Source organism: Motacilla alba, chromosome 11, assembly GCF_015832195.1.
Source record: "Motacilla alba alba isolate MOTALB_02 chromosome 11, Motacilla_alba_V1.0_pri, whole genome shotgun sequence".
Lineage (NCBI taxonomy): Eukaryota > Metazoa > Chordata > Aves > Passeriformes > Motacillidae > Motacilla > Motacilla alba.
In genome coordinates this window covers 13,465,454-13,491,729 of record NC_052026.1, presented here as the reverse complement: position 1 = coordinate 13,491,729, position 26,276 = coordinate 13,465,454, and the positions used below count along the sequence as shown (strand labels likewise).

General features: G+C 51.0%; 1 protein-coding gene and 1 non-coding gene across 4 annotated transcripts in view; both read left to right on the top strand.

The window, feature by feature from the left end:
• The window catches only part of VAC14 (VAC14 component of PIKFYVE complex), a 58,838-nt gene that overhangs the window by 6,509 nt on the left and 26,053 nt on the right, over window positions 1-26,276 (top strand). For all 3 annotated transcript variants that reach the window (XR_005258248.1, XM_038147995.1, XM_038147994.1), the window contains exons 6-13: window positions 456-565; window positions 1,535-1,641; window positions 2,647-2,781; window positions 3,051-3,203; window positions 5,258-5,312; window positions 11,575-11,719; window positions 12,009-12,074; window positions 21,386-21,539. Coding sequence is in view for 2 of the 3 variants with exons in the window: in XM_038147995.1 (XP_038003923.1) it covers window positions 456-565; window positions 1,535-1,641; window positions 2,647-2,781; window positions 3,051-3,203; window positions 5,258-5,312; window positions 11,575-11,719; window positions 12,009-12,074; window positions 21,386-21,539 (925 nt within the window). In the remaining variant the exon portion in view is untranslated. The remainder of the gene's footprint in view (window positions 1-455; window positions 566-1,534; window positions 1,642-2,646; window positions 2,782-3,050; window positions 3,204-5,257; window positions 5,313-11,574; window positions 11,720-12,008; window positions 12,075-21,385; window positions 21,540-26,276) is intronic.
• Window positions 4,205-4,275, top strand: TRNAG-GCC. The gene has a single exon. It is a non-coding gene; the product is annotated as a tRNA-Gly (tRNA).

The window sequence follows — 26,276 nt, the reverse complement described above, 5'->3', positions numbered from 1 at the left end:
CCCAAGGGATAGTGCTAGGCTGCTTTTCATCATGCAGAGGTGATGGAGAGATGTTGCTCTCCAGGAGGCAAGGGATCTCCACATTCTGTCTCCTTTCTGTGCAAAGCAGGAGCTCTTGGTGCTTGGCTGAAGTTGGGGAGATGTGCTCCCCTGTGCTTCCCCTCTCAGTGATACTCTTGGCACCCCAGGTCTGCCTGGATGTGTCTTGGCAGTCATTCCTGATCCCTGCTTTGTTTAGCAGAGCTGTGATTGGAAATGTAGCACTGCTGCAGGCTGATTGCTTGCTTGCTGTGCTAATTGTGCTGCTTCCCAAGATGAGCAACTCCAGTGTCCTCTTTTCCTTCCCCCTATCCCACACAGCTCAGTTCTGAATTCCTCAGTGTCCTGCCACATTTGGGCTGATGATGTTAGTCCACATCTTGAAAACTCTCCTTTTCTATTCCTCTCTGATCTAGATCCTGGTCTTAGAGTCTGTGCCTGATATCAACCTCTTGGATTACCTTCCAGAAATCCTAGATGGACTCTTCCAGATTCTGGGAGACAACAGCAAGGAGATACGGAAAATGTGAGTGTGGAGGCTGGCTGGTTGCAAGGACTGTGACGTGTTCACTGTTCACCCATCACTTTTTCTATTGATTTTCAACTCTGGTGTGTAACTGTGGTGAAGCTCCATGTGTGTGCTGGGAGACAAATTGGCTTGGACAGTGGATCACAGTGTCCTTGGCAAGGGTCTCCCCTGTCCCATGGTCACGGAGGATGCCCTGCTCTCTACTGGGGAACAAACTATTTTGGCTTGGTTGAGTTGTTGCCTTCCCAGCACCTGATTTCAGAGCCACAGAGGCTCGTGTGTGGTTCTAGGATGGGCATGAGCTCTCTGAAGAAACTTGCAGCATGAGAAACTTTCTTGGCAAGGCAGAGCTCCAGCCCAGCATCTCTTGGCTGGAGAAGAGAAGCAAGGATTGGGAGCTTGCTCCACAGATACACTGCTGGTCCCAATACAGAGGCATTTTGAAGCACAGGCATGTCTGCGTGTTCTCAGGGAAGTCAAAGGATCTTGGCATTTTGTGCTGGGAGAGAGTGGCTGGACTGGTTTTGTAGGGCATAAGTAAGTGGTGAGACTGGCTTGGGTCTATCCTGCTGCAAAGCCCTTCTGGATCCTCCCTATCTCTTTTTTCCCAGCATCCACATGTCAAGGAACAAGCACTGAAAGCTTTGGGTACCACATGCCCCACTGCTCGCCATCCCAGGCACCTCCATATCCACAGAACCTGGGTGGCTGTGGGGGAGTTGTGGAAGCTGTGGGGGGCTCTGTGCTGCCATCACCTCTGTCCTTGCACCTGTGTACAGTCTCTGCTGTGGGGCAGGGTGAGCTTGTCACCCTCATCTTTCCTGCCCCTGCCTCTGTGCAAAGACACTTCTGCCATACCACCAGCATCCCTCCGTGTGCACCTGGAGAAGACAGTCTCCATAAGCTCTCCCTAATTGCTCTGTCTAAGGTGATCAAGCACTGACCAGCTGCTCTGCCTCTCCGCAGGTGTGAGGTGGCTCTTGGGGAATTCCTCAAGGAGATCAAGAAGAATCCCTCCAGTGTGAAGTTTGCAGAAATGGCCAATATCCTGGTGATCCACTGCCAGGCAGCAGGTGAGTGCACAGGACCAGGCAGTAGCACTAACCTCCTGGTTTGTGGTGCCAGCTATAGATTCAGGCCAGGAGTTTTCCAGCAGGCTGTTCACCAGCTTAGCTACTCACTTTTTTTTTTGTCACTGTTCATAGAAATCCTGCTGAAAGGAGGAAACAGGCAGCTCTCCTGTAGTTGGCACAACTGCTTTTGTACTGCAGATCCCCCAGCTACAACACAGGTTTGGCATCCTCCAAAATGGAGTGGCCTAAAAAATATTTGGCACCTGTGAATATCCAGCACTTCTAGGAGGATCTCCTTAAGGTCTTACTGTAACCTCTGGTGGCACTTGGTGCATAGGTCAGAGTGTTTAGAATGTGTGTAGTGTGAGGGTGTTTGCCAGTGCTGCACTATAGCTCCCGTGGGTCTGCTGTGTAGGCAGAGGGTTACAGCTGCAGCTGAACGTGTTTCCTGGGAAGGATCTTGTTCCCCAATTCTGCTCATTGTGCTCTTTAAATATTGCTGAATAGGAGTGGGTTTCCTGGGATATAGAAAAGTATAGATTGGTTGCTCTTGATTAAACTATCTAAATCTAGCTCGCAGTGAATTTACACTGTTTAAGCTTAAAATTTGGTCTTGCATCAGCAGAGTGCCATGGCAGTGGTGCCTTTTCCAGAATTTAGGAAGGTTGTTAAAACCGCACCTCTAGGAATGATGCTAGATCCAGACACACAGCTGCAGTGGGTGTGACTGAAGAAATATCCTTATGCATTGGGAAGCTTGACAGAATACTTGAAAATGAGGAAACCTGCATTATGGGTTGAACTGGGTTAACTGAAACCTAATGATTGTGTTTAATCTCAGGCTCACTGGAGGTTCAGGTCTCACTGATCTCCTCTGGGACTCAGTTGTCTCAGATGAGCTTCTCTTGGGATGGAGCAGAGGCAGCTCCTTGCTTGCAGGTGGTCTTTGGCCTGTGGAGCTGGTGCTGCCCTTTCCCTCACCTTTGCTTGTCTCATGTCTTCCAGATGACCTGATCCAGCTGACAGCCATGTGCTGGATGCGGGAGTTCATCCAGCTGGCTGGCCGGGTGATGCTGCCTTACTCCTCAGGGATCCTGACCGCCGTCCTGCCGTGTCTGTCCTACGACGATCGCAAGAAGAGTATCCTTGTAGCTCAGAGCTGCTCCCATTCCATTCCTGCTACAGCAGCCCCCAGGGAAGCGCCTGTTCCAGTGCCTGTTTCCTGCCCTTGGGGTGCAGGTCCAGGAAAAGTTCTCCCACCAAGTGCTAGCGCCCACACTTGCCCTTTGGATGTGAGGGGGCATGCAGTAGCTGGGCTGGGGCAGCTCTGATGGGGCTGCAGTGGCTTCTCCATGGCCAGCACCTGCCCATGTGTGGGACTGAGTGTTCCTTACACTGCCTTCACTCAGACATCAAGGAGGTGGCAAATGTGTGCAACCAGAGCCTGATGAAGCTGGTCATCCCAGAGGATGATGAAATGGATGAGGCCAAGCCATCTGTGACTGTACCAGCAGAGCCTGCATCAGAGGAGTCCCTCTCCAGGCCAGAGGCAGTGACCACCGGTGAGTCCCAGTTAGTCTGGACCAGTAGAAGTGTAAGGAAGGTCAAGGGAATGTTCTCAAGAGAAGTTCTTGAGTTGGTTTGGTGTCCTGAAGCAGCTCAGAGTGCATGGGACCTCTGTGCTTTATTTGGAAACATGTTGCACAGATGATCCTCTGGTGAGACAGACATGCTTGTTGCAGGCTGCATGGGAGGGTCATTGGTCTGACCTAGAGCCCAAGTGGTGCTGCATTGCTGTGTGCCCTAGTGAGCATCCCCATCCTCTCACCATGCTCCCCTTCAACTTAGTCATCACGCTGACCTGAAAAAAGTAATTTATAGTTTGGGAGCAGGCATCATCACCCAAAGAAAAACTCAGAGAGCTGTGTTAGTCCTGGGAGAGCATCAACACGTTCATGGAGGTGGGAAAGGGTGGGAAACAGAAAGGAGAAGAATTTTGGATCCTTTCCAGATTCATGGTGCTCTCCAGACCATCTTGCAGGTGTTGTCCCAGTCCTAAAATTTCCAGAACGTAAAAGGCGAAAGTTTGCAAATGGGATGGGAGGCCTGAAGGAGGGTTCAAGTGAAAGGAAACTAAGTGGTGCCCATGAATCAATGCTTGGGAACAGCAGTAGTGTTAGCCCTCCATCATCCCTTGGATGCTGTTATCCTGGCATGACTAAAGATTTCTTCTGGCACAACATATCTTTGTTGTCCAGGCGTGTGAAACATGTGTTAATGCTTAAATCACAAGGGCTCATCTGAGTTCTTCTAAAGCTACACCTTCAGCCTAGTGCTCTCCTGTACCAAACCCACCAGTGGCTTTTGGAAAATCCTGCCGTGAGAGGGAGCAGGAGGATGGGATGAAGACTGAAGGATTTCCTTGTCTGACAGCAGCAGTGGAAGGCGGGGAAGCTGGGAGCTGCCAGGGGAGCTGCCGGGGCAGGGTGCTGTGGCAGTGGGGTGTGGGCAGCAGCTGGGATGGCAGGAGCACACCGCAAGCGCAGGGGGAGCTTTCAGGACAGCATTGGTGGTTCAGTGGTAGAATTCTCGCCTGCCACGCGGGAGGCCCGGGTTCGATTCCCGGCCAATGCAACTTGCTTTTTCCTACTGCTTTTTTTTTTATTTTTATCTGTACCGTGGACCCAGGCACCTCAAAATACCAGTCTAAATTAGCATCTTAGTCTTCACTAAAGGTTCAAAAACTTTCATTACCTACCTCTGTACAGTTTTTTTTTACTAGAAGAGATAAAGCAGAAAAATTTACTGCCATAGCACAGAAGTATTGTATATCTTGTATTAAAATCTATCACAGAAGAGCTTTAAAATATCAACAGAAAGCTTAATTGCCTTATTCTCAGCCCCTCTGGTGTCAAATTGCACCTTGAAGCAGTCGGGATCAGATAAAATTATGATGCTTTTCAATGAAAAACTCAGCTCTGTTCCTTGGGTGTGCTGATGTGGCGATGTTGCTTGTGTGAGTAGAGGCTGTTGGCACAAGGGGGCACAAAGAGTCAAGTTCATCTTGTAATGCTTTGTCACCGTGCTTGTGAGACCAGTTTTAGCATGAAGAAGAGGTTGGAAAGCTGTTTGAGTCACTTGGCTTTGACCTGGAGTCAGGCTTTGGCCAAGTGGAGATGGCCTGAGTTGGATTCTAGCTTCACTGTGCACGTGGTATATTTAGGAATTGAAATCAAGAGAGTCAAAGGCAGCTCTGCCAAGAGAGTCAAAGGCAGTTCTGAGCTACTTCTTTGAGAATCTTGAAACCGTCAGCAGGGTGTCTGGATCTCTCTTACAGAGGAGGGGACTCAGTTTGGGGCAGTGGTCTGAAGCTGTGCCCATCTGCATTTTGCTGGGTAAGTGCAGTTCTGTAGCAGCTTGTCTGGCAGCAGAGAAGGGCTTGACAGGGAGAGTGAAATGCTCGCTGCAGGCAGAAGGGATCCCTTCAGTCCCTGGACCCTCAGACAATGACTGGTGATGTCTTTGCAGAAGGTGGTGCAGCTCTCCAGCCTCCCAGTCCTGCTGTCTACCTTCCCCATCACCCCACTAGCTGTGTCTCCTATTTTTCTGCCTCCAGGTTCTCTGGATGCATCTGGTGACTCCAGCAACGGTGGTGTCTTCACAGTAACCAGGTAGGGTCTGTTTGTTGCTTCAGAGGGGCTTGAGAAGAAGGGAAGGCTTCTTGGGATACAGATAATGACTGACAGGGGCTGGCCTGGGCTGGGCTGGAGGCATTTGGGGTCTCCTGGGTCCCAGGAGGGTGGATGACTGGGGATGCTCTAGGAGCTGACTGCTTCTCTCTGCTGTATTTGCACCAAAATGTCTTGACTGCATGATGAACTGAGCTGTTTATTCCCTGAAGAGACTGACCCTGTTCCATGCTGCTGTCTTGGCAGCCTACCACAGCCCAGGTCTATGGGGCTGGACCTAGGGCTGCACAGCTCTTGGCCTCCTGCCACCCTTTTGTGGCATTTGTCAGCCCTGCCCAGCACGATCTCTCCTGCAAATACCTTTCTTCCCATCCAGCTATCTGAACTGGGGGACAAATCCATCTGTTCTAATAGCTTTCCTTTCCTCCTGCTGCCTGCAGTTCCTTTACTCAGAGGTAGTGATTTCCAACACTTTAATTGTGCTGATGCTTATTTTTATTTGTTGTTGTGATCCCCAAAATAGGATTGCCTTGCTTTAGCTGCATCCTACCAGCGTGATGCCCATCACAATACATCCCAGAGCAGTGCAAGCATCAGCTTTTCAAGTTGATGGTCTGTACTCTCTGTTCCTTTTTTGCATTTCTGCACAGCCCAGCTACTCCTTGGTCTTAATGATCTCCTTAATTTCTTTCTCTCTAGAAGTACAGGTCATTTATTGGCACCTGAATGTTGGTTTATGGTGGTTAAATGATTTGCCTTGGCTTTTTTGTGGTTGGTTTGTCCTGACCCTGCTCAACCTTAGAAGGTGAGCAAGTGCAGAAGTAGATGTGCATTGGGCTGAAATGGGGAGCTGGGTGGGGAAGGAAAAAGAAGAGGCATTGCATCAGGAGGACAAGTAATAGCCATGGCTCTGTCCTGAAGATCTTGTACATGACGGAGAGAGGGAGTGAAAATTGAAGAGGGTCAGAAGCAGGGAGTGCTGGGATGACTTGTCCCAGTGTCACTGAGAGCCGGAAGAACAGCTGCTCAAGCTGAAATGTTCTGTCAGCAACTCAACCGCCAGGAAAAACCATCTGGGACAGAAGGCAAGACCCTCCATATCTCTAAGAGACCCGGTTTTGCAGAGGGACTTTTTCGTGAGCCTTCCTTTGCCCTTTTCAGCAGGAGACTTCAGGCTTTACCATGGGGTTTACCTGCCCTGTGTGACCTCTCTGCTGGTCCGGTGTTGGGACCTGAATCGTTTTCACCGCTGCATCTGTTGTGGGGGACTGACATGGGATTGGGGGAGGGCTGTACATGGCTGACAGGAGCCCTGGACATCTGCCCTGTGCTCCATGCATTGCTCAGGCTGTCTGGCTTGGCGCTGGAGCCGGAGGAAGGCGGGAGCTGGCACCCGTGGCCATCAGCAGCCATAATTCACACCGGAGAGCGGCAGCTGCCGGCACGCTGAATGCCCACTGGGTGTCAAGGCAGGACTGCAGGAAGCCGTCGTGTTGCTGGGAAAAGCTGGAAAGCCTGCAAACAGAGGAAGTTGCAGCTGCCTTTTAAGATGAAGTCACTCTGCTTCTGTTTTTGTTCTTTCCCCCCCTCCCCCAGCGATCAAGTGAGGGAGCATGGCCGAGCGCCAAGCATGCAGCTCTCACGCCCCCTTCCCCTGCCCTCCCCAGCTGGCTGCAGAGGGACAGTGCTGCTGCAGCAGGGAAGGGAGGACCTTGGTCGATGGGGGAAGAGGAGATCATGGCCTGGTGTCTGCAGAGGGCCGTGTTCTGGGAAGATGGCATCCAAGATGACAAGACCTGACTGCTCAACACATGGATGCTGGGCACATTCCTGTGGCCACAAACTGACACACGCAAGCCCCTTGCTCCTAAAACGTGCTCCAAAATTCTTCCCAAGTATTTGCCAACTTTCCTTGGGGGGAGTTTCCTGGCATCCACTAGGAGATGGATCCACTGTGTCTGTGCCAAGACAGAATCTGGCTGCTGGAAGAACTTGACTATGCAGGGCCGAAGGGGTTTTGGGGTTCCCCATCCAGATGGGAGGCCCCTCTTCTAGCTTCTGCAAAAACTGTCACTGGAAGTGGACCAGAACCACGTTTCAAAGGCACTGGATCCTTCTCATGGCCTGGCTGAGCATGCTGCTGCTGTGTTAGCTGGTGTGAGCCTGGATGAGGAAGGGGAGGTGGAAGCATGGCTGCTGGAGCAGAGCCCGGGCTTCCTTCCGTTGGTCTGAGCTGCCACAGGAGAAGATCCAGATGTCTGTCCTGCGTCAGTGGACCAAAACATCTGGAAAGTGCTTTTTAGGCTCTTGTAATTGCATTGGTGTTTCAAAACAAAACCTGAACAGTTTGAGACAATTGCCTGATGGTGCTACTGGGCAGAGGGTCTGGTACAACTGGAAGCTGTCAGTGTTAGGCTGTCTGCATGATGGGACAAGGCTGATGGGGTCACAGTCCCTCACCAAACTAGATAAGGGACATGAAATCTCCAAGAAGAGCCTTTGTGATACTTCCTCGGGCAAGGAAGTCTTCATGCCTTAGGTGGTGGTCAGCAGCACATGTAAAGTTGTGTGTTGCTCTGCAGAAGAGGCAAGTGGCTGCCACGTGGCTGAGCTGCCCAGCCTGCAATTAAACCAGGCTTTTAATGGTAGTTGGTGCTTCCTACAAAGCTAAAATAGCTGCTGCTTGTCTCATGCTGGAAGTTGCTGTATCCTCATGCCCAGGGCCTGATGCACCTTGAAGGTGCATCTGGGGAGCTCCTGGAGGTGGGAAAACTTTGGTGGAGGATAGGAATGGTGTTGGGTGCTCTGCAGCACCCAGGGGATGGTTGGCTGAAAACAGCGTGATGGCTTGCTTTGAGCTAAGGCACCAAGCCTGCCTTGGAATCCCATTCTCCAGCACCTTGTTTTGCGCAGCTTTTAGATTCAGGGTGGCTCTTCCTGGCCCTTCTCTTCAGCCTGGAGTGAGGAGATGGCTTCCCTTTGCTGCTCCCACTTCATGCTTGGGTGGGTGAGCTGGAGGGGAACCCCAGGCACACTGCCCGAGGCCTTGTCACAGTGATCTCCAGCTTGTTGGACTGGATACCTCTGCCTAGACCTTGGTCTCATTGCTTCCCCGGGAGAGCTTGGAAACTGCAGTGAGCAGAAGGAAGCCAAGAGCACTGAAATGAGAGCAGTGAAGGACAAGAAAGTGACAGCTTGTGGGACCAATAGCAGAGAGGAGCTATTTACCTCCTGGCCGCTGGCTCGAGCCCGTTGAGCAGCACAGCTGCCAGCCTGTATGGGAGCTGCCCTTGTGACTTGGACCACAGTGAAAGAACCTGGATATTTCCACCCTTGGCAAGGCCATTTTGCTGGGCTTGCCTAAAGGCTAGGTCCTGGCCTGGACCTTAACCTTGTCTGAAAATGGGGTCAGGAAAGCAGCTGGGCCAGGCAGGAGGCCAGGAGAAAGATGACAGCTCAGATATTGGCAGAGAAAAGGTGACTGCTGAGGAGAGAGAAGGCAGAAGCCCTTGAAGAAAGGGGAGAAGTGAGAAAATGTGTTGATAAAGGACATGGAGTGAAAAGCATTGCTGTGGGTTGAATGTAGTGGGAAAGTAAGCTCAGCTCCCATACTGAAGGGTGCTTTCTGAAATGGGGGGATGTGCTGTGGGTCTTCTGTGAGTCTTCTGCCCCGCCACTGAGCTTGAGCAAAGATTCCCAGTATTCAGAGGTGAGAGCCTGGCACAGCCCCCATCATTGCTCAATTTGCCCTAAAAGCTGTTCTCACTGTCACACGCGAGCAGCGGGGGCGGTGCCAGGGCCACGCTCATCCTCCTCCGGAGAATCTGGGGTAGTGGGTTAGATGGAAGTGATTGCATCTGACATCTGCCCTGCCGCAGATGCCGGCGCTGGGAGCCAGCGAGGCAGGCCCAGAGGATCACATTAACGCAATGCCATTACTGCTGCTCCCGCTCCCTCCTGCCTGGGGATTAGGGAGAGCCAGGCTGAGCTGCGAGCCCGGCTCTGGAGCTGCAGCAGCGCTCAGCTGCTGCCATAACCCCTGCAAAGGCGGGGTAGCCCATGACAGTCTGGTGCCACTCTATCCCAGAGGATTGGTGAGAGGTTTTTAGCCCAATTTCCCATGATCAGACCTCTCTCCTTTCATGGTGGTGCCTGGGTTTTGTGCTGAGTAAAGGAGTTGCTTCTCCACCAGCAACCCCCCTAAAAGGTTTATCTCAGCAGCTGTGGACAGAGGGTAGCTGGTGAGGAGCTTTTCCCAGCTGCAATCCCTCCTAGTGGGAGCTGAGCCCAGCAGAGCCACAGGGCAGTGGTACACAGTGTGGCTGGGGGCTGCCTGGCTCCAGGCCAGCCTGGTGCTCCCAGCCACCTCCTGGGGTCCGCTCAGGTGGGTTTTGGCTTGAGCTACCCAGGCTCTGCTCAGGTACTGCATCACAAATAATGATGGACAAGGGGTTTTCACGAGTGATTTTGGCACAAGCCAGATTGGAAATTGCTTGTAGAAGCAAGTTTCTACTGTGCTGTTAGAAGTCCAGCATCAGCAGACAGCAGTGCTGTGGCAACCCATGGCACCCTGCATCCTGCCCACTTATCTCACAGCAGCATGGAGCTGGTGGGATGTGAAGCGTCAAAGCCACCTCCAAACTGGCCAGCTTCAGGCACCAGTTCTCTGTGCTGTCCTTTTGGCCTCTTGCTTCTGAAAACATGCATTATTCTAAGGTTTCTTTTCCCCCATCCTGTGCAGGCAATGCATTTTTTGGTGTGGAGGTGTTACTGGGTCAAGGTTTCATTCTCCTCTTCCATCTGAAGCCCTGTACTGGGAGCATGGCAGGCTATGCAGCTGCCACACGAGATGGTTTTGTAGGAAAACCAAATACAGTGTTCATTCAGGCTGGCTGAAATGAACTGGGATGCTGCTCCCTTGGACATCTCTCCCAAACTCCTCCTGCTCTGGGTCTCTCCTTCCCCTCAGTTCTGTGTGTCTGAGCATTTCGCCCTCGGCTGTTGTTTTCAACATCAAAGTGAAATGCAATTTGCAGCCCCCAGCATCTGTTATGTGAGGAAGATCAAGCAGTCAGATCCCCGCAGGGCTCTGAGGGGCTGCAGCCTCCTCGTCTCGCCCTTACAACGTGTGTCCTGGGGAAGATCAAATCCTATTAAGCCCCAGCTCTACTTGCAAATTATACCGTGAGAAATCTGCCCCTTAGGATTTCTTATCAAACAAGATGCACGGCAGCTCTGTGCACGCTGGAAAAATCGGCAAGAGCCTGGTCCAGCCTTGAATAATTCAGTAGCTTGGGTGTGAGAGGTGTGACATGGCTCCTGAGTGCAGCCTCCCCTTGGTGGTCTTCTCCAACCATCTTGGCTCTAACCATTATCTCTCCTTAAATGAGTCTCCTGTGAGATGTGATGCTTCTCATATTCTTGCTGTCAAAGAGGTGGGAAACCATCAGGTAGATTTCAGGATCACAATCAGGACAGAAAAATGCTACATCATTAGAATTTCTGTGTTGGGGTCACCTGTCCCAATGCTGGTCCCAGCTATTAGGGAGAAAAACTGGAAGACCAAGAGCTAAGAGTCTGCAGCAGCTGTCAATTTTAACAAAGACAATGTCCTGGTGAACAAAGTGAGTTACTTCCTTTCGTCCCTTGTTTATGATGAAGATTTATCCTGATTTTTTGGGATGGCTTTTGGGAAGCAAGATGAAGGTCTCAAGGCAGGGTTGCAGCAGAGAGCTGCATCCCAAACTCACTGCCAGACAGGGCACCATCTGCAGTTCTCAGCACAAATCCACTGGGATTAGCAGAACCTGGATGCCTTCATCAGGCTGGAGTTTGAGTACACATGGGTTAATGTTCTCTGAAGGTGTTTGAGCTGGTCAATCTCGAGGTGGATTCTGACTGCATTTTATGGATCTCTAATCTTTGAACCCCAAATCTGGCAACTGCACTGTGGACCAGTTGCTCACATAGCCGTGCTACTGTTCTCATTTAGAGTGGGGCCTTCCCATGTGTAGGTACCAGCTGCTTTGGGAAAAGTGGTAACACTCAAAGCACCGAAGATTTCTGTTGCTTCCAAAGCATTGTAAGAAAGGAGAGTGACTATTTACATAGGTAGACAGCAGTAGGACAAGGGGGAACAGTTTTGAACTAGGAGAGATTTAGGTTAGATATGTTGTAGACTTCCCCACCATGGGAGGAATGGGTTGGATGTTACACTGAACCAGCCTCTTTTCTTTCCACGCAGCTGTGAGAGGATACAGGTGACCCTGAACCTGGATGGAATAGTTCAGGTGCTGGACTACCACCTTAGTGATACCTCCATTGGGATGATGACCAGAATTGCAGTCCTGAAATGGCTTTACCACTTGTACATCAAGACTCCTCGTAAGGTAAGCTGGGGACTCAGCATTCAACTGAGCTTGTCAGCTCCCAGCCAGTTGCATTGCCTTGATAGCAGTGCAAATTGTAATTGTCTTGGTAGTTTTGCAAATGTGTGTCCACCTGCCTTTTCTGAGAAGGCTTTGGCTGCCAGATGCCCCATAGCTTGAGGAAGAAGAGCTCTCCAGCTCACATGGAAAGTGCTGGGGAAGCTCTTGGCAGCCTCCCTCAGGGCAAGTGTCCTGTGTCTGGGCATGACCAGGCCTGTAGGACTGATGCCACCCATCCTTCTGCTTCCAGATGTTCCGACACACCGACAGCCTCTTCCCCATTTTGCTGCGGACCCTCTCAGATGAGTCGGATGAGGTAGGTGCTGCAAAAATCCTGGAAGCTTATTGTCTCCACATCTAGCTGGGCTTTGGATTTTTTGGTGGGACTGAGGTGTTTTGTGAGGCTTGGCCAGTGTTGGCACTGAGGAGTTTTACCCTCTTGGCCAAACTGAAGAAGACCCAATGCAGAGCCTGCAGGTACTTGCCCAGCAGAAAACCCTGCTGTCTTGGGAGTTCTCTGATGTATAAACACTGTTCTCCATCTCTGAGAGTTGATCCTTCAAAGCCAGCTCCTAAGAATCCTTTTTGCCTGCCTGGGAAGGCAGATGGGAGTTTACCTGTAGGGCTGGGGTCATGGTAAGATCCTTGTTGAGTGGGAATTGAGGTGCTTGGTAATAACCTTTGTAAAGATCCAAGGGGGACTGTGTCCAAGCTGGCACTGCCAAATCCATATTCATGAGGCGTTTAAGCAGCACCCACTGCTTGGAGGGCAACAGCAGCACTGCCTGGCAGGGCTGCAGTAGATGCCCAGTTGCATCAGGTTGGCTGGGAACCACTCAGCTTGGAAGTGAGCAAAGATAATCAGGCAGCAGCCTGAGCCAGCTTGCTCTGCTGTTGAGCTCTTCATCTCCCATGGTGCTGCACCATTTTCCTGTTTCCTTGTCTTGCTTTTTTGCCCTTCTTCTCTGGTTCCAGTCATCTCAGTTTTGGTTGTTGTTGTTGTTGTTGTCTTATCCCCTTCTAAGTTGTTCCCTGGAACATTTTAGTGCTTGGGTGGGAGGCCAGCAGCATGGCCCACAGCTGGCCCAGGCACTGGTAGAGCCTCCACCATCAGCTGGATCCTCTTGCCCAGAACTTCAGATGATCCTGGCTGGTTTCTCATCCCAGACCTTCCTCATGGAATAAAAATCACACGCTGTGCTGTGCCTTGCTCAGAGCACCAAACCCCAATCCTGCAATAAATCCCATGTGTGAGTGGGTCGTTAAGAGAAGAGGGAAGGGAATGAGCAAGCAAGGGAATGACTTGCAAAGGCAAGCAACTGCCTGGCCATTTTCCATCCCCTGCTGCTTACAATGCAGACCTTTCCAAAAGAGTCCCCAAGCACACATCTGCCTTTGCAACGCTCTAGAATGCCTGCATCTTGCAGATAGTCTCTCCAGCTTGGCAGGAGATCTCAGTGAGTCATGTTGCAATTACACTGCTTATTAATATTTGAAAAAAACAGTGAAGAAAGGACCCTGGTGGTGCATTTCCTCCATGTGACATAACTGGGAATGGCTCAAAAGTAATTTTAAGCTGATTTATTTAATCCTGGCTTCTATTTATTTAAATGTTTGGAGGTGGCTTTCTTTTTTTTTTTTTTTTTTTTTAAGGAAATCCATAGACGAGTCAATCTATTAAACACCACCACTCAGCTGGCTGTCAACCAGATTTGCTGCTTCTGCAGAGGAAATAGAAATGACTGAAATAGTAGGGAGGTTTTGAGCTGGACATTTTTGGGAATGATGAGGACACTCTGAGCTAACTAACCTGCAGTGTCAGTGCCTGTTAGGAAAGGGGATGTGGAGTGCTTGCTTAGCCAGTGCAGTATTTGTGTGCACAGTCATATTGTCCCACATCACCTGCAGGCTGTGACCCCTCCCCCACGAAGCTCCTGGGTAACAGCTTGGGGGTCACCTGGTCAGCATGGGGGCCTATGTGAGCTAAACATCAGCTCTGATGAGGAAACATCTCCCTCCTCTTTCCAGACAGGGCTGTGCACATTGTGTGGTGTAGCACGAGGTGTACACACATCTTCAGAGGGTTTTTGTGCTTTGTCCTGTGATGCTGCCCTCCCTAAGGGAACCTGCTCGGCAGCAGTGTTGGTATCATCTTTATTCCCAAGAAGGTTGAACATCCTTCTGTAGGGCCTAGAGTTCCCCTGGCCCTTGTACACAGTTTGGAGGCTACCTGCCATTCTCCTGATGTGCCCTGGAGCAGTAGTTTGTCACCAGCTCATCACCAAAGGACAATCTGGCTTTGGAGGGTCAGTGTCAGTCTGTGCATCAGACTGAACGACTGTACTCAGGCACCGTGTTTTTAAGGTCTTGTCTTGCTGAGCTGCTCTCAGTCTCTCTCTGCACTTGCCATAAATAATCAAGCTCAAAGCAAAGGAAGACTCAATGCTGGATGGAGCCAGATCCATGCCCCTTAAGTTCTCACCCCTGTTTTTGTCATTCAAGTAGCACAGGGTGTTGCACCACCTCCACTGTGCTGAACAGGGGCCAGTAACTCATGATGCATCTGCAGTGTCCTGAGTCATCTCTGCCATCTCTCCTATTCCCCTTCCTACCCAATTCTCCTGTGCCAGTAAAGAAATGGTCAAGAGACCTAGTTAAGATTCACAAAGGCAGCACAGAGAAGTTGGAGCAAGGCTGAAGCAGGCAGTTCCCTTTGATATGTAGACAAGTCGGGATCCAGGATTCCCGGCTGTCAGATGCTGTGCTGCTGCACTGCGTCACCTCATGCTGCTTCCTGTGCTTTCCTGACATGGAAATGTTCTGTCCTGCGTTTGAGACCTGGTTTTGAAGGCAATCTATAAAAGCCCTGCTTAAAATTTGATGTGCTTGAAAACTTCCTTACGAGACGTAACCGGATCCTGCTGGGAGTGGGTTTTTCTGCACTGTCTGCTTGGTTCATCCGTAGGAGCCTTTCTGCTCTGGTTGAAAAGCTGATGTTAGGAAAGATGAAGAGTTAGGAAATGCTGTTTGGGAGCAGTGAGTGTGACCTTTCCACCTGCAGGCTAAAGGCACCACTGCTGATAGGCACTGCTGAAAAGAAGACATGTTCTTCACATTGCCTCCTTCTGCAAGTTCATGGTACAAAGGCAGATTTGGATGTAGTCTTTGAGTTCCCTGGATTCTGAATGGAGCCAGGCACTGAGCTGAAGTGAACACAACAGGAGCTGAGGCATCTCTGAGAAAACTGTGAAGCAGTGGTTCTTGGTTTCTTTCTTTGCTTCGTTTTCCTTTTTCCAGCCTCAAAATGGAGTGGTTTCTTTATGGCTGAATGTGTTCCTGTTTGCTTATCTGCTCCCCTCGATCTTGTTGGGGGTTGAAAGTTGTGCTGGGACTTTTGTCTGAGTCATGCAGGAATGACGCATGAGGTGGAGCTGGTGTCTGATGTGAAGCAGGATAGACTCTGGCTTCCTCACTCTGCTAACATGAAAACCTGCCCAGTGGCTGGGCAAGGCTTTGAGTACAAAATCACTTCCTTCAGAAGTCTCTTCAAGAGTTGGTGACCTTCTCTAGAGAGAGTGAGCTAAGCCTTGGCTGCTGCTAACTTTGGAGGGCAGGTTTAGATGAGTTACTAAGGAGAAATTCTTCCATGTGAGGATGGTGAGACACTGGCACGGGCTGCTGAGAGAATCTGTGGCTGCCCCATCCATTAAAGTGTTTAGGTTGGATGGGGCTCTGAGCAACCTTATGTAGCAGAAGGTGTCCCTGCCCATGGCAGGGAGATTGGAACCAGATGGTCTTTAAAGGTCCCTTCCAACCCAGACCATTATGTGATTCTGTGATGTACTTGAACCTCTACATGACCCTTAAGCCAGCTTCCCACAAGAAGCTGAAACGTTCTGCCCTCTTTTGGGCTTCCAGTACTAAACTAGGAGAGAAGAAAACCCTGGGATGGTGGTATACCGATAGTCATCTCTTTCCTTTGCATGTCCTGCTGCAGCCCTGCAGGGTTTCAGAGCCAGGTCTCTGCCCTGCTCTGAGCTCTGCTGTCACACTGAATCCTGGTGAACTTCTCCTGTCGCACCCAATCCCAGTACAATGACGCTGAACAGAGGCCAAAGCAAATAGCTGTCTCAGTGTGGCTTGGTTTGGAGCTTTGCTCTGTTGGGTTTAGAGCCACTGTCCTTCAGCTCCTGGCCTTTCATCTGCCACAGCTGAAATATTGTGACCTGATGCAAAGCAGAGGGTGTGAGCTAAGGACTGCAAAGAGGAGAACTGTAATATATGTATGCCTGACTTTATTTAAACTTTTTTTGGTGGTAAAGCTTCTCTGGAAGGAGACTCAAAGCTATGAGGTACTGAAGCAAGGAGGCAACTGGTTTTCAAGAGGGACTTTGAGGGTGAGCTTGGGACTGAAATGGGGTATAAAGAAATGTGTGTAATTCCAGTTTGGATAGTGGAAAATGTGGTTAGCCTGGTTTGCCATAAGTGGAAGCAGCCTGTAAGCAGAAGTGGGGTGATGCTTTCTCAGTGGACTCAAGACCACCTGGTTTAACAATTATCTATGTGCTGCATCCTGCAGAAATAGGAAGTTTCTTTGTGGGGAGTATGATCCATAGGGAGCTTCTTGGCTTAGCCCCAGTCTCAGACCTCAATTTCCTAACTTACATATACATCTGCATATGCAGTTTATGTGTACAGTGAACAACTGGGGTAAACTGGCAATCTGGGCTTGAGGTGGTGCTTGGGTGGTGTTATGGAACAGACTAAAACCACAGAAACCCTGACTGCCATGGAGGACAGGCAATCTCTGTCCTGGGAAGCTGACTCAGAGAGGATCTAGGGTGGGATGGAGATGTAGATGCAAGATTTGGTGAGTTGGGCTTTGGGTGCCTGGTTCCCTGCATGCAGAGAGGGAAGTGGTGGGTGGGAGACAGCAAATAAACGCGAACCCTTTGCCTGTCATGAGCTCTGGGACTGTGCAGGCATCCAGCCTCCCACAGCATGGCCTGAAGGGGTACTCCAGGGCTGTTCCAGCCCCACTCCACCAGCTGGACCTGTGTTGCATCCTTCCCTGCCCTTCAATGCATGAAGAAATAGCACTTGTGGCACTTGGACATGGTTTGGTTGTGAGCATGTTGGACTCAATGATCTTAGACTTTTTTTTTCTTTTCAACCACAAGGATTCCATGACTCGATGATCCTTGTGGGTCTCTTCCAACTCAGCATATTCTGGGATTCTGTGATTCTATGAAATACCTCCTTGGCATCCTGCCCTGACTGGCATCAGGTGGCATGTTAAGCTCCCCATGTGCTAATTAAACACATTTAAAGGGGTGCTCTGAGCTGTGACAGTGTTGGGCCTGCAGGCCTGGCCCTCACACCCCCAGCAGCAGGGACAGTGAGGAATTTACAAAAGCAGGAGGGTGGGCAGGGAGTTTTCAGGTTCCAGCTTGTTTTGGGGTGGCTGTAGCTCTGTTACCATGTGCCTTCCCCCCACTGCCAGCTGTATTTGCTGGTTCTGTGAGCATGTGTCAGCGTGACCTGGCAGGATTTGCCCTGGGGAGGAGAGGAGAAGCCCCCAGGCCTTCTGCCTTCCCTCTGCTCCCCATCCTCTCCTGGGAAGGCAAAAAAAGTAGATCTTGGCAAGATCAGAGGATAAAAGTTGCTGTGTCGGGGACCTGAAAAGAGGTTTGGTTAAATTGGTGTGGGAAGATTGATGATGGGCTTTCTTTTCTTTTTCTGTCTTTAAAGCTGGTGGAGGCAGGGGGGGATGCAAGTTTGCTTTTCACACTGTGTGTGTCTGGGGCTCGGCCAGCCTTGCTCCTGGCCACTCCTGTCTCCAGGACTGCCTGCCCATGCTCACCTCCTTCCCTGGCTACAGCTAAAAGCGTTGGAAGGAGGAAAAATATAAAACAAATGGGGTTGCATTTATGTTGTGGAAAAGGAGGAAGCACCCAGCAGCATCCTTGGCTTTTCCTTGTTCCCACTGGGTCTCTCCACCACCTGCGTTGCCCATCCTGGAAATGCCATGGGGGTTTCCACAGCCTCCCAGATTCTTGGGCCCCTTTGAAGTGCTTTGCAGCCCTTAATGTTCTTGTTTTCTGTCTTGGTAGTACCTCGCTTCAGCTGATTTCCCATCTTCTCCTTGTCAAGAATAACCTGATCTTGAGTGCCCCATTTCATTGCCCAGGGAATATTAGATGTCCTCTAGGACATCCAAGGCCACCCAGGAACATCTCCCTGCTGCACACAGGCATTTTAATTTATTCCTTTTTTTCACAGCTTATCTGTAAATACCAGCAAGGACAACACCTTGAGGAGCCAGTCCATACCCTTGCCACTGCATGTGTCCCAGGAGGTGCTGCTGCAGCCTGCTCTGGTGTCCTAGTAGTCATCATGTGCTGTGGGATGCTAAGTCTCACTCCCAGGGGTCTGCAGCACACTTGGGGTCACCTCCCCTTCCTGTGCCTTGGGCTGGGGCCAGCTGACAAGAGGCAGATGCCCCCCCTCTTCCAGGAGCACCGAGGCACCGCTTTGCACGCACAGGGAGGTGCATCCCGTCCGGCACACACCATGCAGGGGCTGCTTCCCCCCGTGCCACCGCCAGCAGAGCTGGTCTCGGCTCCATTCGAGCAGAACAAGCAGCAAATTAACCTGACCTAGATCTGGAGAAGCTGACAGTTGTGTGTGCCCTCAAAATCCGTGCTCTGGAGGCAATGCAGGGAGAAATCTTGCCTATTCTCAGAGAGGAGAAATAGCTGCTTATTTATAACTGTCTGGAAACCTGCTTCTCATTCCCCGGCCACCCAGAGCTCTTCCTCTTGCATGCTGCTCTTCATCCCTGTGCTGGGAATGTCTTGAGACATTGGACAGGTCTCCCCATCCATCATGATGCTGCTTTTCCTGCTCCTTTCTATTTACACTAACCAGGCACACATTTGCTTACACCAGGGCACCCTGTCCTATGTCTCATCACCACTGAAAAACCTTCCTAGAAATCCCCTCGGGATCAGGAGAACGCCCTTGGGGGTTGATCCTCCAGGCTGGCTGTCAGGATCACACCTTTGCCTGGCAGCTGGGATGGGCTCTGGCCCTCGTGCTCCAGCGCTGTCGGGTCCGAGGGCGCTGGGCTCCTGACGGATGGGACCGGCTCGCTCCTGGCGCAGCCGGCCGTTGCCATGGCAATGGCAGGATATTGCTTTCTTACAGCCTCCTGGCTCACACAAAGCCAGCCGCCAGCTCCAGCTTTGCTCAGCACAGGGATGTGCAGTGCATACCAAGCACTCCTGCCTTTCCTCTGTCCCCAGCTGGGAACCCTCTCCAGAGCATGCGGGAAGAATCAGCGGGAGCTGGAGCTTCCTGCCTCTTTCCCACGGCTGGAAAACCCCAGGTCTTTGCTGCCTGCTCTTCCTCCCAGTGCTCATGTACCGATCCCTCCTGCTTGTTATTTCCTCCATGTTTTTCAGTGGCAAAATTCAGCCTATGTTGCTTTTTCCACCTCCTGCCTGTAACCTACAACAGAGGGGATATTCCTGAACCTCTTCAAAGCTATTCTCTCCATGCATAGCCTCCAGTGCTGCTGGTCACTACTGCCCTGGCTACCCTGGCCAGAGCATCCTGAGCCCAAGCAGGATCTCAGAGATCGGGCTCATGACACAGCTCTGAGAGGCTGGATTAAGGATCTGACCTCAAGGCATGACTCTGAAAGCTTTGGGGTGCAGCAGGGTTGTTTCTTGCCTAGCCTGGGGCCTTGGTCATGTTTCCTCAAGCTGTCAGAGCTGCTGGTGAAAACTAAGCAGGATGATGTGGCTGGGTGGGGGCACCAGGGCAGCAGTGAGTGCAGCAGGAAGGCAGTCATGAGTGGCCAGGTCATGCTGTACATCAACCACACAGGGCCTCAGCTCCTGGTTGTGTTGGGTTTGGCAAAATGCACCGCATGAATGAGAATCCTGGCTCTTGCCTGACTGCCAGCCCTCATAACCAAGCCCTGAGTCCCTTTGCCAGTTTCAGCCAACATGACTTGGAAACCTTTATGGTGGTTATTTCCCCATTGTGAGAGCCTGGTAACCAAGTTGGTGCCTGTTCAAAGGCTGCAAGTTCAGCTGAGTCACAGCTGAACTTGATTAGCCACTGGAGAGCCTACATAGGGCTTCAGGAGACCAGGCACCCTGAGCTGTGCTCAGGGACATCCTCCACTTGAAACAAAACAAAACACATCACTCTGTCTGAGCCACAGATGCTTGAAATCCAAGCAGGGAGCGAGGACCAAGGTCTGCCCTCTACCAGGGACCACAGACTCCTCTCCCTGGAAGAGGATGAAGGCTGGTGATGGCAGGGTCCTCCCATGCTGGCAGTGAGCTCCCAGCCTTGACAGCATCACAGAGGTGCTGTATTCTTCAGGGACAGCAGTCCAAGTTGTCCTTTTTTTTTCCTGCCTTTGGGAGCTGTGAGTTGAGACTTAATCATGTTTATAGGCACAGGGTCTTCCCTAGCGTGCTGGAGCCTTGTGGTGCCTGTGGCAGGCTGCTTCCTCACCACTGCCTCTACACCATACACAGCCTAGACACCACGCTGCCTGCTCTGAGGCTGCTGGGGGCTTTAAAATCAGCCTTAATTACAAAAAAAAAAAAGCCCCAAAAATGCACTCAGCTTGAGATATCTGTGCAAAAGAAAAACCGAGGAGCTCCTGAAAATCTTTCTTATTTTCAGCGGTTGCATTTTCCAGCATGATTTAAAGAAAAAAAAAACACCATAATTGGCTTTTTGTTTTTTCAGGGGGAGGGGTTTTCAATGTTAGCTCAGAAACTAAAACTCCTATATAGCTGCAGCTCTTCAGAAAGATGCATTGTGAGAGCACAGGGAAAGCCTGGGATACTGTGCTGCTGGGCAGAGGGTGGTTGGGATGTGCTGTGCCAGATGTTGAGGAGTAAAGACATGGCACTTGACCCTTTTTGGCAGCCTTTTTGCTCTGCACAGCCCCGCTGCACTTAGAGCATCAGGGACGGCTGATGAAACATCTCGACCCAAGGACGTTTGAATGAAGGGGGACCCAAAATAGCCTGAGACTCGAGAAGGGTTGGGGATGGAAAAAAAAAAACGCACCGAGTAATAACTTCTCCAGAAGTGCTATATATAGACCAATTTGGTGACTTCTGGAAAGAAAGAGCTGTGAAATCTGAATGGCAGCTCTGGCTTGACATCCTGAGCTGAGCCTTCCCTGGGATGCTGCCTTGCAGAGGGGAGCTGGCTGGTATGTGCCCCCAAAACATCCCTGTGCTCTTGCTGGGATTGTCCCAAATCTGAAGTTATGAAGGGAATGCAAATCTCAGACTTCCACAAAGTGGGACAAGGGGAAAGCAAGCCCTATTCCTGGTTGTGTAAATCTGGTTTAATTTCATATGCTTCCTCAGGACTCTCAGAGCAGAAACTGGGGTTTTTTTCTCTTTTGTCTTTCCTTCCCCATCCCCTCTGCAAACATTTGAAATTTCCACTTGGAATTTTGTAGGTAGCCCTCTTTTACTATACCTTTCTCGGTGCGCTGGGATTTGGTGTTTGCTTCCCATCTCACCCTCTCTGTATGTGGATTTGGAAAGGAAAGCTCACCCTGCACCATCCCTCTCTCCACAGGTTATCCTGAAGGACCTGGAATTGCTGGCTGAGATCGCTTCTTCCCCAGCAGGACAGACAGAGGAGGGTCATGGTCCCTCCGATGGCTCCGATGTGCGACCTGGCCCCGTGGAGCTTCATGTCCCAGCCAGGGCTGGCCAGCTGAGCTCCTCCAGTGAGTGCCCTTGTGCCACAGCTCCGTGCCTCCCTGCTCCTGGGCTCTCTCCGTGTTCCATGGCACCAGTCAGGTTTGCTGAGGCAAAAGGAGAAGCTTATTTTACAGTAATAAATCAATGTCTTCATCCCTACCCAGCATAGTTTGGGAATCAAGTCTGCCACGGCACAGACCAGGGCGCTGCTTTTATATTTGCTGCCTTTTCCCGTAGTTTGTGTTTTGGGGATTTAGGGCTCAGTTTAGCAGCAGTGTGCCCCAGAGGCCAGTGTGGAGAGATGTGGTTGTTGTCCTATTTTTTGTGGGATCTTGGGCTCCAGCCTTTTTTCTCCTTGTAAAAGTCCTCAGAGCCCTAGAATCAGTGCAGGGTGAGATGCTGGCTGCAATCCCAGATCTCCAAAACATCCATAGATCTGCAGAGGGATCCCTGTGCCAGGCTGCCCACATTGGCTATGAACTGTTATGTTGCTCTGAGTGTCTGGCAAAACCTCAGGAGAGAGATGAAGAGAGACGATCCTATTTTCTGGGGACTTGAGATATTAAAAAAAAAAACAACCTTTCATTAATTATCCCAGCACATGGGGAAATTTTTTTCACCTTCCCTTGTCTGTGGTTCATGCTTTACAGTTGCTTGGCTTCTCCTTCTCCTCCTCTGCTGCTATTTATGTTGTACTCCCCAGGCCAGGTCGTCCTAGCCAAAAGCACGTTTCATGTGAGCTTTGGATTGCAACCCGAGCACTGAGCCAAGGCTGCCTCTCCCTGCGCAGGATGCAGCCACAGGGCCTTGCAAAATCACCACCAGAGAGGCTTTGCTTTCCCATCCCCAGGCTTTGTTTTCTCTGAACATCCTGGATCACTCACCCCTCCCTTGTCTTATAAATGTCTGCACCAGCACCAGCTCAGGTCTTTGGCTGTTCAGGGTGGGGTTTTTTTTGCGGATCTACCTGTTTCTTGCTGGTAGCTTTATCCCTGCAATGGAGAGGTGAGGGCTGCAGGGCTGGTGACCTCCCCAAGCTTTCTGCAAGTCTCATCCATCCTCCCACTGTCAGAAGTGAGACTGCCTGGGTGGAGCGGCTCCTGCAGCGCTGGCCAAGCAGCTGAGGAGCTGCAGTTCAGCTCGCACTGATGGTTGTCTGAGGTTTCCTTCCTTCTGGATGATCTAAAAATAGCAAGCTGGATGGCGTGGATCCTAACGACTGCCGTGGCCCCTGTTAGCTATCTGGAAGAGCAACTTGGCTTCACTTACTCAAGTGTAACCTTTAAAAAGAGTCTGGCTCTCCCCTCCTGGAGTAGATCTGCTGGAGCCAGAGCTCCCGTTGCCCCAGGGTGGGACAACTCGCCCCCACACAGGTCCTAGTGGGCTCTGGCTTCCTCACCTGTTTTCCTCTTCCCTATAATGCACCAGAAAATTGTTCCTTAAGAATTTATTTGGAGCTGAACTTTGCAGGGTCATTGGCTTTTAACCAAAGGCAGATGTTTTTGGGGAGGGGAAAAAGGAGCTGGTTCGTTGGCCTTGGGCGTTTATCATGGCCCCAGTCCCGTCTGGCTTTGACCACCCAAGGCTGAGACCGGATGGGCTGCTGGGGAGTTCCCCCAGGGAAACTGAGGGTCAGAGCTGGGCCAGGACCTTCCTGGATTATGCCTGGAAAATCAGAGGCTCCTGAAAAATACTCCTTTTGGCAGAGGATTGCTTGAAGGGAGGACTTTCTGGAGCAGTACAGTGGCCAGTGGAAACCCCCATGTCTGAGCGTGGTCTCAGGTGGCAGGAGCAAGTGAGCCAAAACTCTGCCCTTCCCAGGCAAAAATCATGAGGTGCTGGCAACAGAGAGAGGGTGTACCCCTTTCTGGAGTCACTGGTTTTGTACTGGGATATATGGGATGGTTCCCTAGGGTGCTGTGGTTCAGACAGTGGCAGTAGGATGGATGCTGTTGCCCCATTAGAGTGGGAGCTGCAGGGTCCCAGCACTTCTCCCCAAGGGTTAAATCTTTCCACTCCCTTCATCCACTTCAGACTGAGTTGCCATTGAAGCCAGCAGTGGGAGGAGAGCTGCTGAGCTATCCCAGCCCAAATCCTCTCCTATCCCAGGGGCCCTTCCAAATGTGCAGTTGGTGGCTTTGCAGGTAAACAAGCAAGGTCACCCTTTGAAATCCTTGAGCTCGTGGCAGATTTCCTGCTGTGCTCTCTGCCCTGGAGCTCCAGGCTTTGCTAGCCAAGCAGCAAGGGCAGGAGTGGAGGTCGAAGGGGCCAGTGCCCCCATGGTTTTCCCCGCATTTCCTCTCTCTCCCTTTCTTCCCTCGGGATGTGTTTATGCAGTTGTTTCCCTGCCATTGAGTTCGGTTTCCTTCAGATGCTGGTTGATTAGTCAGGAAAGCCGTGTCCCACTTCCGCAGCCCATTCCCAGCTCCAGTTTTTATTTAGCCACTTTGTTCTCCGGTTACGTAAGGTCAGCTGCCCTCGATGCCTTCTCCAAGCACAATGAACTGGGGCCAGCCTGGCCCAGCACTGCCAGGGAGACCCAGCATCTCCTCCTGACCTGCTCCGACTGCCCTGGGAGAGGGTGGCTGCTTCTGGCCTCCAGGAGTGTCGCCTTGGTACCTTCTGCCCACTTTTTCAGGGACAAGGGCTGCAGGGCTGTGCCCAAGAGCTTCCCAGTCTTTGGAGTGATTGTGCAAGTGCCAGTCTGGTCAGTACAATGGGAATCCAATGCCTGCTTTGCTTTAGGAGTGTCTTTTCCAGCCCTGTAGAAGTTGAGACAAGTAGCAGATGACCTGAGAGTTGTTGTCACGAGGTGAGCAGGTCAAGGGAGGTGGTTCTGTGCCTTTACTCCACTCTGGTGAGACCCCCATCTGGAAGACTGCATCCAGATCTGGCATCCTCAGCACAGGAAGGACACAGACCTGTTGTAGCAAGCCCAGAGGAGGTCACAGAGATGATCGGAGGCTGGAGCACCTCTGCTAAGGAGACAAACTAGGAGTTGAGGTTGTTCAGCGTGGAAGAAGGTTCCAGGGAGACCTTAGAGCGTCTTCCAGTGCCTGAAAGGGCTCCAGAAATACTGGACAGGTACTTTGGACAAGGCATGGAGTGACAAGACAAGGGAGAATGGCTTCAAGCTGAAAGAGAGTGATTTTAGATTAAGTATTAGGAAGAAATTCTTAATTGTGAGGATGGCAAGACGCTGGAGGAGGTTGCACAGAGATGTGAAGTGCCATCCCTGGAAGTGTTCAAGACCAGGTTGGATGGGGCTCTGAGTAACCTGGTCTAGTGGGAGGTGTCCCTGCCCATGGCAAGGGGGTTGGACTAAATGGCCTTTAAATGTCCCTTCCAACCCAAACCATTCCGTGATACCGTAGGTGGAAGCCCTCCAGCCTCATCTACAGCTCTGCTCTGCATGAGAGACAAAAGCTCATTCCAAAAGGATGCCAGACCAGCTGCTGCCTTGCACAGGGTAACTCTTGCACACATCTCTTCCTTCCTTTCTGCACAGCTTTGTAAGGTGAAGCAGTTACAGCCCTTTGTTTCCTCTCCAGCTTGCTCCGGTCTCTCCTGCCTGGCTTCCTGCCGGAGGTGGTGGGGACAGTGCTGCACCCTCTGAGCACCTCACGCTATAGGATGTTTACTGGGAGTCTGACTCCATATATGGATTCACTAATGTGCCTGAGGTCACTGGTTTCCACTGGCAGACCAGGAGTCAGTGGATTACTCTGGAGGAGATTGCTAGAAGGCCCTGAGAAATGCAGTCTCTTGAGTTCAGTCTTGCTGTATCCCCCCTGGAGAACATGCAGCGTTCCAGAGTGGAGATATTCTGGATGTTAGGGGTTTGCTTTCGACATATCTTGGGGGGGATTTTATTCTCAGTGAGCCACACCACTCCCTTTTTGTTGTCTGTTGCTTCATAGTAGATCTGCAGAGGTGTCAGTGTATGACAAGGTCCCACCTCCAGACAGTCTGTGTAATGTTAGGGCAGCCTCTGCAAACATCAGGTGAGAGTCTGTAGTGTGCAAGAGGTCCATGAAAGGTAGAAAAGAAAAGGTGACTTCAGTGACTGAGCCATGTCAGATGGCTCAGATTTGCTAAACTGCTATTTCCGGTGTTAGAGAAGGATAAAAGTGAAACCCTTCCTCACTCATCCTCCCCACAAAAGGCAGTGAGGCAGATGACATCACACCACTAACCACTTGCTCTTCAAGAAGCCAGTTTCCAACAGTTTTTGTAGAATCAGGAGTGTGACAGCAGGGAGCAGAGGAGCCAAGCAGGCAAGAGAAAACAGGACTGTCCTGAGTGCTCCAAACTCAGCACTCTGGTTCCTGATGGTTGTGTCTATGGCATCTCTTTTGCTACTGGCATGAAGCTGTTCACGAGTGTTGACTGTCAAAAACATTCTTCTGCCTTGTGGGGAGGAGAGGAATTTGAAAGAAAGGATGATCTGTTTGTTTTCCTGGATGCAGTGTAATAGAGGAGCTGGGATGCCGTGGAAAGCCCCAGGAGAGACCATCCAGATGTAGTGTTAACTCGCCTGGCGTGCCTCCAGGTATCCATCCCTCCTGAGATGGTCACAGCATACAGCCAGCCAGAAAGCCTGGGGATTCCCAAATAACAGCTGGGATTACTGACTTGTAGTGGTGGACAAAGGAGAAGTTGATGGTGTAGCTAAATCACGCATAGCCAAGCATCCTTTGGAGTTAATTTGCTGGGCTGCCTCAGTTTCCCAAAGATGTTGTGAGGAATTTGTAGGGTGAGGT